General features: G+C 43.3%; 2 protein-coding genes and 1 pseudogene across 2 annotated transcripts in view; 2 read left to right on the forward strand and 1 right to left on the reverse strand.

Moving 5' to 3' along the window:
• LOC142196122 (uncharacterized) overlaps positions 1-12,927 on the forward strand; it is a 783,446-nt pseudogene that overhangs the window by 509,991 nt on the left and 260,528 nt on the right.
• LOC142196229 (uncharacterized) overlaps positions 1-12,927 on the reverse strand; it is a 203,216-nt gene that overhangs the window by 89,293 nt on the left and 100,996 nt on the right. Inside the window, 1 exon segment of the mRNA XM_075266444.1 lies at positions 6,050-6,646. Coding sequence (XP_075122545.1) covers positions 6,050-6,646 — 597 coding nt within the window.
• Positions 1-12,927, forward strand: part of RPL31 (ribosomal protein L31) — a 364,588-nt gene that overhangs the window by 16,958 nt on the left and 334,703 nt on the right. The gene's annotated exons all lie outside the window — the stretch shown is intronic.

Here is a 12,927-nt window from a genome sequence, read left to right on the forward strand (position 1 = left end):
TGTCATAGCAGGCCTGAGCGACACAAGGTCGCATGCCTTCATATAGGACACAGGGGGCAGCGCTGTATACAGCGAGGGGAGACAGGAGAGGATGAAGCCGAGGGGCAGAGATGTGGCGGGACATGAGCACTCGGGGGGCCAGATGTATGGGGGGGGGGCTGAAACTGGGGACCTGGGGACACCCCCCTCCCCCCCGCTGCACTCACCTGTATGTGCGGAGTGTCAGCTGCAGCTTCGGGACCCTGTGGGCGGCCGCCATCTTCCTCACTGTGTCCCTGGTGAATCGGCACGCCCACATGCAGCCCTGAACCTATGGTGCCGCAGCCCTGGCTCTATAGCCCCGCCCACAGCCTGCCATGTAGGAGGAGCCTGGACAGAATGCCAGCTTCTATAGCTGAGGCAGAGGGGTCTTTGGAGGGTGACGGTGGCGATTTGGGGTGAGTGACCCACATTTAAAGTAGCCTATTCGTATTTGGTGGGAATTATGTAGGGTGTGTGTGAAATTTCACCCAAATCCGTTCAGCCGTTTGGCTGTGATTGAGGAACAAACATCCCGAACATCCAAACACACAAACCCACAAACTTTCACATTTATAATATTAATAGGATATATCAGCCATGTGTGTGAGGTAAATACATGAGGGGACTCGGTGTCTGTATATAACCTGAGGGAATACTGCAGTATATATGATATATACAGCTATATACTGCAGTGTGTAAGGTAAATACATGAGAGGACTCTGTGACTGTATATATCCTGAGGTAATACTGCAGTATATATGATATATCAGCTATATACTGCAGTGTGTGAGGTAAATACATGAGAGGACTCTGTGACTGTATATATCCTGAGGTAATACTGCAGTATATATGATATATCAGCTATATACTGCAGTGTGTGAGGTAAATACATGAGAGGACTCTGTGACTGTATATAACCTGAGGTAATACTGCAGTATATATGATATATACAGCTATATACTGCAGTGTGTGAGGTAAATACATGAGGGGACTCTGTGATTGTATATATCCTGAGGTAATACTGCAGTATATATGATATATACAGCTATATACTGCAGTGTGTGAGGTAAATACATGAGGGGACGCTGTGACTGTATATATCCTGAGGTAATACTGCAGTATATATGATATATACAGCTATATAATGGAAGTGTGTGTGAGGTAAATACATGAGAGGACTCTGTGACTGTATATATCCTGAGGTAATACTGCAGTATATATGATATATACAGCTATATACTGCAGTGTGTGAGGTAAATACATAAGTGGACTCTGTGACTATATATCCTGAGGTAAATACTGCAGTATATATGATATATACAGCTATATACTGCAGTGTGTGAGGTAAATACATGAGGGGACTCTGTGATTTGTATATATCCTGAGGTAAATACTGCAGTATATATGATAGATCAGCTATATACTGCAGTGTGTGAGGTGTAAATACATGAGGGAACTCTGTGACTGTATATATCCTGAGGTAATACTGCAGTATATATGATATATACAGCTATATACTGCAGTGTGTGAGGTAAATACATAAGTGGACTCTGTGACTGTATATATCCTGAGGTAATACTGCAAGTATATATGATATATACAGCTATATACTGCAGTGTGTGAGGTAAATACATGAGGGAACTCTGTGATTGTATATATCCTGAGGTAATACTGCAGTATATATGATATATACAGCTATATACTGCAGTGTGTAAGGTAAATACATGAGAGGACTCTGTGACTGTATATATCCTGAGGTAATACTGCAGTATATATGATATATATCAGCTATATACTGCAGTGTGTGAGGTAAATACATGAGAGGACTCTGTGACTGTATATATCCTGAGGTAATACTGCAGGTATATATGATATATCAGCTATATACTGCAGTGTGTGAGGTAAATACATGAGAGGACTCTGTGACTGTATATAACCTGAGGTAATACTGCAGTATATATGATATATACAGCTATATACTGCAGTGTGTGAGGTAAATACATGAGGGGACTCTGTGATTGTATATATCCTGAGGTAATACTGCAGTATATATGATATATACAGCTATATACTGCAGTGTGTGAGGTAAATACATGAGGGGGACGCTGTGACTGTTATATATCCTGAGGTAATACTGCAGTATATATGATATATACAGCTATATAATGGAAGTGTGTGAGGTAAATACATGAGAGGACTCTGTGACTGTATATATCCTGAGGTAATACTGCAGTATATATGATATATACAGCTATATACTGCAGTGTGTGAGGTAAAATACATAAGTGGACTCTGTGACTATATATCCTGAGGTAATACTGCAGTATATATGATATATACAGCTATATACTGCAGTGTGTGAGGTAAATACATGAGGGGACTCTGTGATTGTATATATCCTGAGGTAATACTGCAGTATATATGATAGATCAGCTATATACTGCAGTGTGTGAGGTAAATACATGAGGGAACTCTGTGACTGTATATATCATGAGGTAATACTGCAGTATAATATGATATATACAGCTACTATACTGCAGTGTGTGAGGTAAATACATAAGTGGACTCTGTGACTGTATATATCCTGAGGTAATACTGCAGTATATATGATATATACAGCTATATACTGCAGTGTGTGAGGTAAATACATGAGGGGACTCTGTGATTGTATATATCCTGAGGTAATACTGCAGTATATATGATATATACAGCTATATACTGCAGTGTGTGAGGTAAATACATGAGGGGGACTCTGTGACTGTATATATCCTGAGGTAATACTGCAGTATATATGATAGATCAGCTATATACTGCAGTGTGTGAGGTAAATACATGAGAGGACTCTGTGGCTGTATATATCCTGAGGTAATACTGCAGTATATATGATATATCAGCTATATACTGCAGTGTGTGAGGTAAATACATGAGGGGGACTCTGTGACTGTATATATCCTGGGGTAATACTGCAGTATATATGATATATACAGCTATACACTGCAGAGATACTGAAGAGCTTATAATACTGGGGGGTGTATTAACCCCTTCCCGATATGCGCCGTAATAGTACAGCGCATGTCGGGTTTGTAACTATGGCGACTGCCCGGAGAGCTTTAAGCAGTAGACAACCGGCTCTAATGCCTCCGATCGGTCCCCAGACCGATCGGAGGCATTAACCCCTCCGGCGCTGCAGTCAAAGGCGCCATTTTGCCCGGGGGTCGCCGGCTCCTGGAGCATGCTCCAGGGCCGACGTCACGTTGCCATGACAGCCGGGAGCCTTTACTAGGCTTCCAGGCTTGTCTGCAAATTCTCTCTTTTAGAGGCTGGTCTATGCAGCCTGCAAAAGAAAAGATGATTTTTTTTGCAATGCATTGCAATGCATTAGCGTTGTAATGCATTACATTAGTGATCAGACCCCCTGGGGTTCAACACCCCTAGGGGGTCTAATAAATGCAAAAAAAAAAAAAAAAAGTAAAAAAAATATATATATAAAAAAAAAATATAAAAAGTATTAAAAGTTCAAATCCCCCCCTTTCTCTAGAACACATATAAAAGTAGTTAAAAAACTGTGAAACACATACATGTTAGGTATCCCCGCGTCTGAAATCGCCCGCTCTACAAATCTATAAATCTTTTTCCTGTTCGGTAAACGCCGTAGCAGGAAAAATAGTCAAAAGTGCCAAACCGCCCGTTTTTTCACTGTTTTGATTCTGATAAAAATTTGAATAAAAAGTGATCAAAGCAATAACATTTCCCGAAAATGGTAGAACTAAAAAGTACACCCGACCCCGCAAAAAAAAGACGCCCTATATATCCCCGTACACGCATGTATAAAAAAGTTACGGCCGTCGGCATATGGCGACTTTTAGAAAAAAAAAAAAATTTTAACAGTTTTTTTTAGGGGTCAAAATGTAAATAAAACCATATAAATTTGGTATCCCTGGAACCGTACCGAAACACAGAATATAGGGGACATTTCATTTTGGCTGCACAGTGAACGCCGTAAAACCAAAGCCTGTAAGAAAGTCACAGAAATGCATTTTTTCTTCAAATTCACCCCATTCTGATTTTTTTTCCTGCTTCCCAGTACATTATATAGAATAAATAATGGCAGCATCATGAAGAAAAATTTGTCCTGCAAAAATTAAGACCTCATAAGGCTCTGGGAGCGGAGAAATAATAAAGTTATGGGGTTTAGAAGGAGGGGAGTCAAAAACAAAAATCAAAAAATGCCATCGGCGGGAAGGGGTTAAAGAGTGTATAATACTGAGGGGATACATACTGAGGAGCATATAAGAGGGGGGGGGGTATTTATAAGCATATAATACTGTGTGTGGGTGCCACTGTGGAGCGTATAATCCTGTGGGGGGGGGGGGGGGGGGCTACTGTGGAGAATATAATACTGTAGGGGGGGGCACTGCTGAGCATATAATTCTTTCTGGGGTCCCCTCACTATTTATAACACACAGTATTTGTTGTATAGCAGACGTGATATTAGTACAGGATGTAAGGATATTACACCGTCACTATGACACAGATCCTGCGCCATGTAAAGAGTGAACATTAATTGTTCAAAGTACAAAATGCCGAGAGCTTTACATTTCAGTACACAGTTGTTTGTATTATTAAAAGCTCTGAAAAGCCCCATTCACACGACTGTAATTTGTGGTCCGTAACGCAATTGTGAATCCGCACAGTATTAAGTTTAAATTGCTGTGGTGGCACTCTGCGAAAATTTAGTGGGTTTTGGGTTGCAGTTTGGGCACTCGGTCTCTAAAAGGTTCCCCATCACTGGTCTAGGTGACTATTCAGCTCTGATTTTATGACAAAGTGTTTGTGAGGTCCAGTAACAAAATACATCATGTCCTATTTCTGACCATCTGATCACTTATGGACTCAATCCATGAAAAACGAGTGACCGATGGATACAAAATGGCTGTGAGAAATGGACAATACTTTTTTTTTGGAAAATGGTGTGTGTGAATATATCCTCTTATCCTGTGTAAGGGGGTTAACAGTTCCGATCCCTACACCCACCCCAATCACTCCCCGCCCCTGCAGATATCACTATTCTGAGGAGAACCAGTGGACCCCTACTCACACCGTCATGGAAAGTGACACATTTCATTTACACATACACAGATCTCAAAAACAACCAAAATTATGAAAAAGATCTTAAAACTTTATTATCACAAGTAAAATAATCCATATACAGAGTAAAAACTAAATAAAACATTGTGAGCCTGTCTGAGCAAAGCAGAAAGAACCTGCACCAAGGGGGCAAATACTTTATATCATATAACTGGAGATGAGAATTTCACAAACCATCTAAACCATTATTAGGCAACAAAATTATAATTTTCAGAACTATTAATAGTGGAGAGTCGGCCCAGTAAGGCACATTAGTAGGTGCCGGTCCTGGCAGGTGTCCACTCCATGGTGGCAGCTTCTAACTCTGGAAATACAACTCCATGTTAGGCTGAGGGGATATCTTTTGTGGACAGCTACCCGAAAAGACCTCTCAAATCTTCAAAATATTTGGAAAGTCCACGATGTACAAGATGAAGAATGAAAAGGATTTACACAAAGAGCCAGAAGTAGTTGTCTCCATGCCCTGTGTAGTGGCCGGAGCAGTCACTGCAACTCAACGACCCTTGACTTTACTCGGCCACTACACAGGGCGAGGTGCCAGCTGCTTACAGCCCGGTGTTGTGTATAGAATGGGCACTGGAAGCGGCTCCATACAGCTGATCGATGAAGGAGCTGGCAGGTGACCCCATCAATCAGGTTTTACGGCCTAGACTATTCCAATGGCAGGCCATAAAATCTGTATTCCTAGACAACCCTTTTAATATGGCTGCCCAGAGGGATAACAATGAAAACTCAAATACTGCCTAAAACACTTCTCAAATTCTGAATATATAAAAAATTTGTTTAATAAAAATCATTATTTACCATTTAGGACATGGCACTGGCTTCTTTCTTAGCTCCAAGCATGACATTTTTCCCACATTCAGGACATGAAGATTACTTCTCTCCTGTGTGAGTTCTCTGATGGTTTTGAAGAGTACTTTTATGCTTAAAACATTTCCCACATTCTGAACATTTAAACGGCTTCTCTCCCGTGTGAGTTCTCTGATGTACTATAAAAGTGGACCTCTGGCTATAACACTTTCCACATTTAGTGCATGCATATGGCTTCTCTCCTGTGTGAATTCTCTGATGTATCCTAAGAGATGATTTGTTAGTGAAGGATTTCCCACAATCTGAACACACATGCGGTTTTTCACCTGTATGAAAATTCATGTGATCGTTAAGATCAGGTTTATATGTAAAACATTTCCCACATTCTGAGCATTTGAATGGCTTCTCTCCTGTGTGAGTTCTCTGATGTACAATAAGAGCTGATTTGGTAGCGAAGGATTTCCCACATTCTGTACATATGAATGGCTTCTCTCCTGTGTGAGTTCTCTGATGATCAAGAAGAACAGATTTTCTACTAAAAGATTTCCCACATTCTGTACATGTAAATGGCTTTTCATCACTGTGAATCTTCAGGTGTCTGGCAAGACTACATTTAGTTTTAAAATGTTTCCCACATTCTGAACATGGAAAAGTTTCCTCCGGTCTATCTCCAGAACTTTCCATGACAATTTGTGACAGATTTTCTTCTATTTCATAACAAGGAGATAAAAACTGAGATCCATGAGGGCCGCTCATACAGTCTTCATCTGAAAAAAAAAAAAAAAAAAACATTTTTTTTTATTCTATACCATGAATAATCCACCAGATTTATTGTTCAGATGCCGTGAGATCTCAGGGTACCATGGGGTTGCTATAGAGGCTTGGCCAAATACAGAGGAAGGTTCTATATACAGTAATACAGAAGTATTACAGTACATGGTACAAAGGATCAAGTGATATCAGTTTCAAGTCTCGTTTTGAGACATTAATACATAAAAAAAATGAAAGTTTGCAAAAATTGTGTAAAACAAATTACAGTTAAACCCCCCCCAAAAAAAAAACAAAAAAAAAAACACATTTTCAATTTAATTAAAAAAAAAAAAAAAAATGTGCATGTAATCCCAAACTATTCAAATCGAAGAATTATGAAGATAATCTTGTTTCCCTTAGTCCTAACAGCGGCACAAAATGGGGTATTTTCTGCCCCTGTGTGCTGGTAGGACAGGTGGATTTTTAATTAGCCAAATTAAAGACACATGGCTTGACCCCTTAAGAGGGCACAGATACCTCCCCCCTGCATGTAAATATAAGAGTAATAATACAACAATATTATAACAATATATATTTCAGGGCGGGAAGACTTGTTCCGTTGTTAGGACTAAGGGAAACAAGATTATCTTCATAATCCTTCATTCCCTGTCGTCCTTACCAGCGGCACAATACGGGGAGATAACAAGTAATCACCTAAGGTGGGACTTCACCGCAGACTGAGCTTAACACTGCTCGCCCAAAAGCGGTGGCTTCTGAAGTACGTGAGCTCAGGCAATAATGACTTACAAAAGTCGACTCAGAAGACCAAGAGGCAGCCGCACATATTTGGTCTAAGGGCAGAGCCGTATTCTCCACCCAAGACGTAGAGACAGCTCTTGTCGAGTGAGCCTTAAGGAGGGCAGGCGGCAGTAACCCCTGAGCTGCAAAGGAAGCTTTTATAGCCTCCCTAACCCACCGTGATATAGAAGCTTTGGAGGCCTTGAGGCCTTTTTGACTCCTAATATAGTTGACTAGGAGGTTCTCCGACCTCCTGAAGGAGAGAGTGTACAGAGACATCTGACCAAATCCAGCATATGAAATTTTTCTTCTTCTGGGGAAGAAGGAGAAGAATAGAAGACAGCTAAATAAATTAACTGGTTCTTATTAGTACTGGATGGAACCTTGGGCCTGAAGCCCGGGAGAAATCTCAGTTGCACTCGATCCTCAAAGGAGGAAATATACGAGGCTTCAGAGGAGAGTGCCTGATGCTCTCCCACTCTCTTCGCCGATGTTATGGCGAGAAGAAACGTGACTTTGAATTTTAGATTCACCTCATCCAGAGGCTCAAAGGGGCAATGCAAAGTGCCGATAAGACCACACTGAGGTCCCATTGGTGGACAGGAGCAGCAACTGCTGGTCTCAACCTAGGTGCCCCTTTTATAAAGGTGCTCAGTAAAGGTTCCTGAGACAGACGCCTCCCCAGATAGGCAGACAAATTGGCTACATGTACCTTCAGAGTGGAAGCAGCAAGCCCTTTGTGTAGGCCGTCCTGAAGAAAATCCAGGATCACCCTCAATGGGGGATCGGAGGAGTCCACTCCATGTTCAAGACACCAGGCATTGAAGATGTTACCAATCCTACGGTAATTCCAGTTTGTTGAATCAGCTCTGGCACTTGCAAGAATCTTCAGGACGCCTTGAGACAGTCCTCTATTCCTTAATAGGGACTGGTCAACCTCCAGGCTGTCAGGTTGAATCTCCTCAGATCCTGGCATCTCAGCTCTCCTTCGCTCACCAGATCTGGGGGGGGGGGTAAACCTCAAATACATGCCTTGACTCATCCACATGAGCTGGAAAACCAAGTCCTTTTTGGCCAGAATGGGATTATGGCAATTCCCAAGACTTGGTCCGGTCTTATTATCATCAATACCTTTGGTATGATGGGAATTGGAGGGAAGATTTAAATCAGCCTGAACCTCCACGGGATGGACAGGGCATCCACTACCAGGGGGTTGTCTTCCTGGTACAGAGAGCAGAAGGTTTCCACCTTGGTGTTGAGTCGGGTTGCCATAAGATCGACCTCCGGGAGACCCCATCTTTGGACGATTTGTTGGAACACATCTTGATTGAGAGACCATTCTCTTGATACAGTGATACCCCGACTCAATTGATCCGCTACTATGTTCAGGGAGCCCTTGATGTGAACAGCGGATAAGTGGGACAGGTTCTTCTCTGCCCACAAGAAAATTAGGTTTGCCTCTATCAGAAGGGCTGGAGATCTGGTGCCGACTTGCTTGTTGAGGTAAATTACTGTGGTCGTGTTTTGACCGCACCTTGACTGCTTTCCCTTTGAGGAAGGGTACGAAGTGACAAAGTGCCAGATAGACTGCTCTCAGCTCTTTCAAATTAGATGTTCCCTCCACTGGATTCCTCCATCGACCTTGAATGGTCGACGGGTATTGGGAGAAAGGTAGATCTTCTTGTGCAGTCCCAGTGGAGACCTGTTCCAGGCACTCAACACTTCCATCTGGAAGGGACGCAAATGCCATAAAGCCCAAGGGACCGCCTTGGCCGAGGAGGACATCAGGCCGAGGACTCGCATAGTGGTGCGAATTGTGACCCGCCGGGTCCGGAGAAGAAATCGGGCGGCAGCTTCTGTCCTTGCATCTTCTGTGAGGTCGAGGTAGGTAACAACGAACAGGCCTTGCAGTCTGAGGATGGCAGCGACAGGTGTAACTATCTTGGTGAAGACATAAGGGGCTGATGATATGCCGAAGGGAAGTGCAGTGAACTATAGGTGCTCTCTGTGGCCGGCCATGATGACAGCAATCCGAAGGTACTTTCTGTGCGGTTGGTAAATAGGAATATTAAGATAGGCGTCTTTTAAGTCTAGCGTGACCATGGCTTCGTCCTACAGGAGAAAAGTTGTTGCCGAGTCTATGGACTCCATCCTGAAAGGCTTCCTTTTGATGTAGCGACTGAGATATCTCAAGTCGATTATCATGCGCCAGCCTCCTGTGGATTTTGGAACAAGAAAAACTGGAGAGTAAACCCCCAGACCAATTTCTGAGGGAGGAACCCTTTCTAGGGCTCCTTTTGAGATGTACTCTGTCACTGATGTTTCTTGGCAGGACTATTGTATAGCCGGCAGCTGCCGGGTGATGATAAAGCGGTTGCAAGGAGGCTGGATGAACTCTATCGCATAGCCTTGATGAACAACTTGAAGGACCCATGGATCTGAGATGTTTTGACTTTATGAAGCAGAAAAGAGGGAAAGTCGACCCCTACCAGAGGATTTAGCCACAGAGCAGCGTCCCATCAAAAATTAGATTTTTTCTTGGGCTCTTCCCTGGAGCCCTCATGTCCAGCTCCTCTAGGACGATACCTAGGGCAACTTTGGGATTGTTAGGATCTGTAGTGTGATGTAGAACCTCGACCTCTAGAAGAGGGAGGTCGTCTGCCTCTAGAGCAGTGGTTCTTAACCAGGGTTCAATCGAACCCTAGGACCTATGCACGGTTCATTTTGTGTACCAGTAAAAAAAAACAAAAAAAAAACAAACATATACCTATTTCTTGAATTAGGAAAAAAAAAATAATATTGAGTTATCACTAAAGAAGGGTTCGGTGAATGTGCATATGAAACTGGTGGGTTCCGTACCTCAAACAAGGTTAAGAACCACTGCTCTAGAGGCTTGGGGAAGCGACTTACCTCTACCTTCGTCCAGCCCCTCCATCAGTTCGTCCAGCCCCTGGCTAAAAACCTTCCCTGGCTCAAAGGGAAGGGAGCACAATGCAAATTTCAAGGTGGCGTCAGCCCTCCAGGGTTTGAGCCACAAGGGCCTCCTGGCGGCGGTGGTCAGTTCCATTGATTTGGACACTAGTTTGTGCTGTTGTCTTGATGCCTCTCTAAGGTAATCTGTAGCCAGATGTAAATCGCTCATGGAGGCAAGGATATCGTCCCGGTTTACCCCAGCATCAATATCCCGTTCCAAACTGTCAAGACGAGCCCTCAGATTGTCAGCCACTTCAGTAGTAGCGATGGCCACCGAAGCCTGGGCAGACGCAGAGGCATATGCCTTCTTCAGGGTGGAATCCACCCTCCTATCCAGGAGGTCCTGGAGATTTCAGCCATCGTCCAGGGGAACCACGGTTCGTTGGGATAACTTGGAGACAGCTAAGTCCACCTTAGAGGGAGGTCCCCAACACTCCAGCTGTGAGGGGTTTATAGGGTATACAGACTTGAAGGCTCTTGTGGTAACATAGGCTTTCTCTAGCTGCTTCCATTCTTGTTCCATCATGCTTGCTGGCCATGGAAGCATCCACATGAAAGGCCCTCCGTGCTCCAGAGGTGGATGTGGAAGCTTCCCTGTCAACATTCTGGTCTCACGACCAGATGGACTTCAGCAGTCTGTGGGTTTTAGCCCGATGGAAGATAGGTTTGCTGGTACTTGAGGATTGTTCGCCCGATGATCTGGACTCGTCCTCAACTTGAAGCCTTTCCATAGAGGGTAATGATACAGATCGCCTTTCCAGAAGTTGTTTTTTTTTTAGCTGAGATAGGGACATACTGATATCTTTAAGAGAATCATTCTGAAACCAAAAAAGGATGCTTTAATAGCCAAAGTGAAAACATTCCACGTAAATGGCTGCCATACTCGCCATATACTCCTTGACCTTGGAAGCTTCCTCTAGGGGAGGACCTCTACACTGATGGCAACATGACCAGTCATAGCCTAGGATAGAATCGGCAATTAGTCATGCCACTATACTGGATGGAATGACAAAAGACTGCAAAACCTACCATCAGGAAGTGGAATGTCACAATCAATACAGTCCGGATGTCTTCTTTTTGAAGACTTTCTCCTCCTCCCATGGTCATCAGGAGGTGTAGTGGAGGACGACATAGTTGGACGATTTGAGAACACACTGGTGAAAAATCACCTGTGCAAAAACAACATGGGTGAAAGGAGAAACAATAAGCTGGAAAGTAATATTAGTGTTAACTAACAACTTGTCAAAGCTGCTTAGGAATAGCACAAGCCTGAATTCAGCAACGGCGGATGCAAAACACCTAGAAATCTTAAGGAACCCTCCAGCATAAGCTTAGAGGGCAAGGAAGGGCCAGGGATTAACACAATTGAGCTTTACCTTAAAACGGGAGAAAAAAACCTGTTCCTTTTGCCTCCTCCTAAGCCTCAGATCCCATAGAGGCAGACTAGGCTGTGAAAAAAACCCTGTTGTGCAGAAGAATCGGGCCCCAACAGCTTCCTGCCGCCAGAGCCTAGGCCACACCGGAAGTTGGTCCCAGCAGAAACCGGCTGGCACAGGAAAGGTCCGCTAGTGAGCGGTGGGAGGACTTTGCACAACAAAGCAGTGGTGGGGAAGGAGGGAGGAGGGAAAGGAGGAAGGTTTGGGAGACATAACTTCTCACCACTAACACCACTTCTTTCTACAGGCAGAAAGAAGCGTAAACAAGATAAGAAAAAAAAAAAAAGATAGAAAGGGACAAGAAGCCAGGACCCAGGTAAGCCCCTTGTCCTGACCCCTTACGAGGACCCCCGAGTCCTCTTTCACCTGTCCTGGTCCACACAGGTCACAAAAAAAAAAAAAAAAAAAAAAAAAAAAAAAAAACCACGCAGGGAGTCAAGCCATGTGTCTTTAATTTCACTAATTAAAAATTTGCCTGTCCTAACAGCACACAGGGGCAGAAAATACCCCGTATTGTGCCACCGGTAAGGACGACAGGGAAATAATGGTATTTATCCAATACGATGAAGGGGAAAAAAAAAATAAAGTAGTTACCACAATGAGCAAAAAGTTATTAAAAAAATTGCAGATAACCAAAAACTGGTGTCAACAAAAACTACAACTTACCTTACAAAAAAACCCTCATTTGTAGCTCAGTCAACAAGAAAAGTTACAGACAACAGAATAGAGATTCTCTGAGCCAAATGCTTATTATAGTTAAAGGGATCCTATCATTTAAACACTTTTTTTTCTAGTTGACACGTCGGAATAGCCTTAAGAAAGGCTATTCGTCTCTTACCTTTATCAGTCGCCTCCGGCCCGCCGTTCGGTAGAAATACAGATTTTTCACCGGTATGCAAATGAGTTATTTCACAGAACTGGGGGTGGGCCCCAGCGCTCAGACAGCACTGGGGGCGTCCCCAATGCTGCCAGAGAACTCTCTCCAGCG

This window comes from Leptodactylus fuscus, chromosome 2 (genome assembly GCF_031893055.1).
Source record: "Leptodactylus fuscus isolate aLepFus1 chromosome 2, aLepFus1.hap2, whole genome shotgun sequence".
NCBI classification, from domain to species: Eukaryota; Metazoa; Chordata; class Amphibia; order Anura; family Leptodactylidae; genus Leptodactylus; species Leptodactylus fuscus.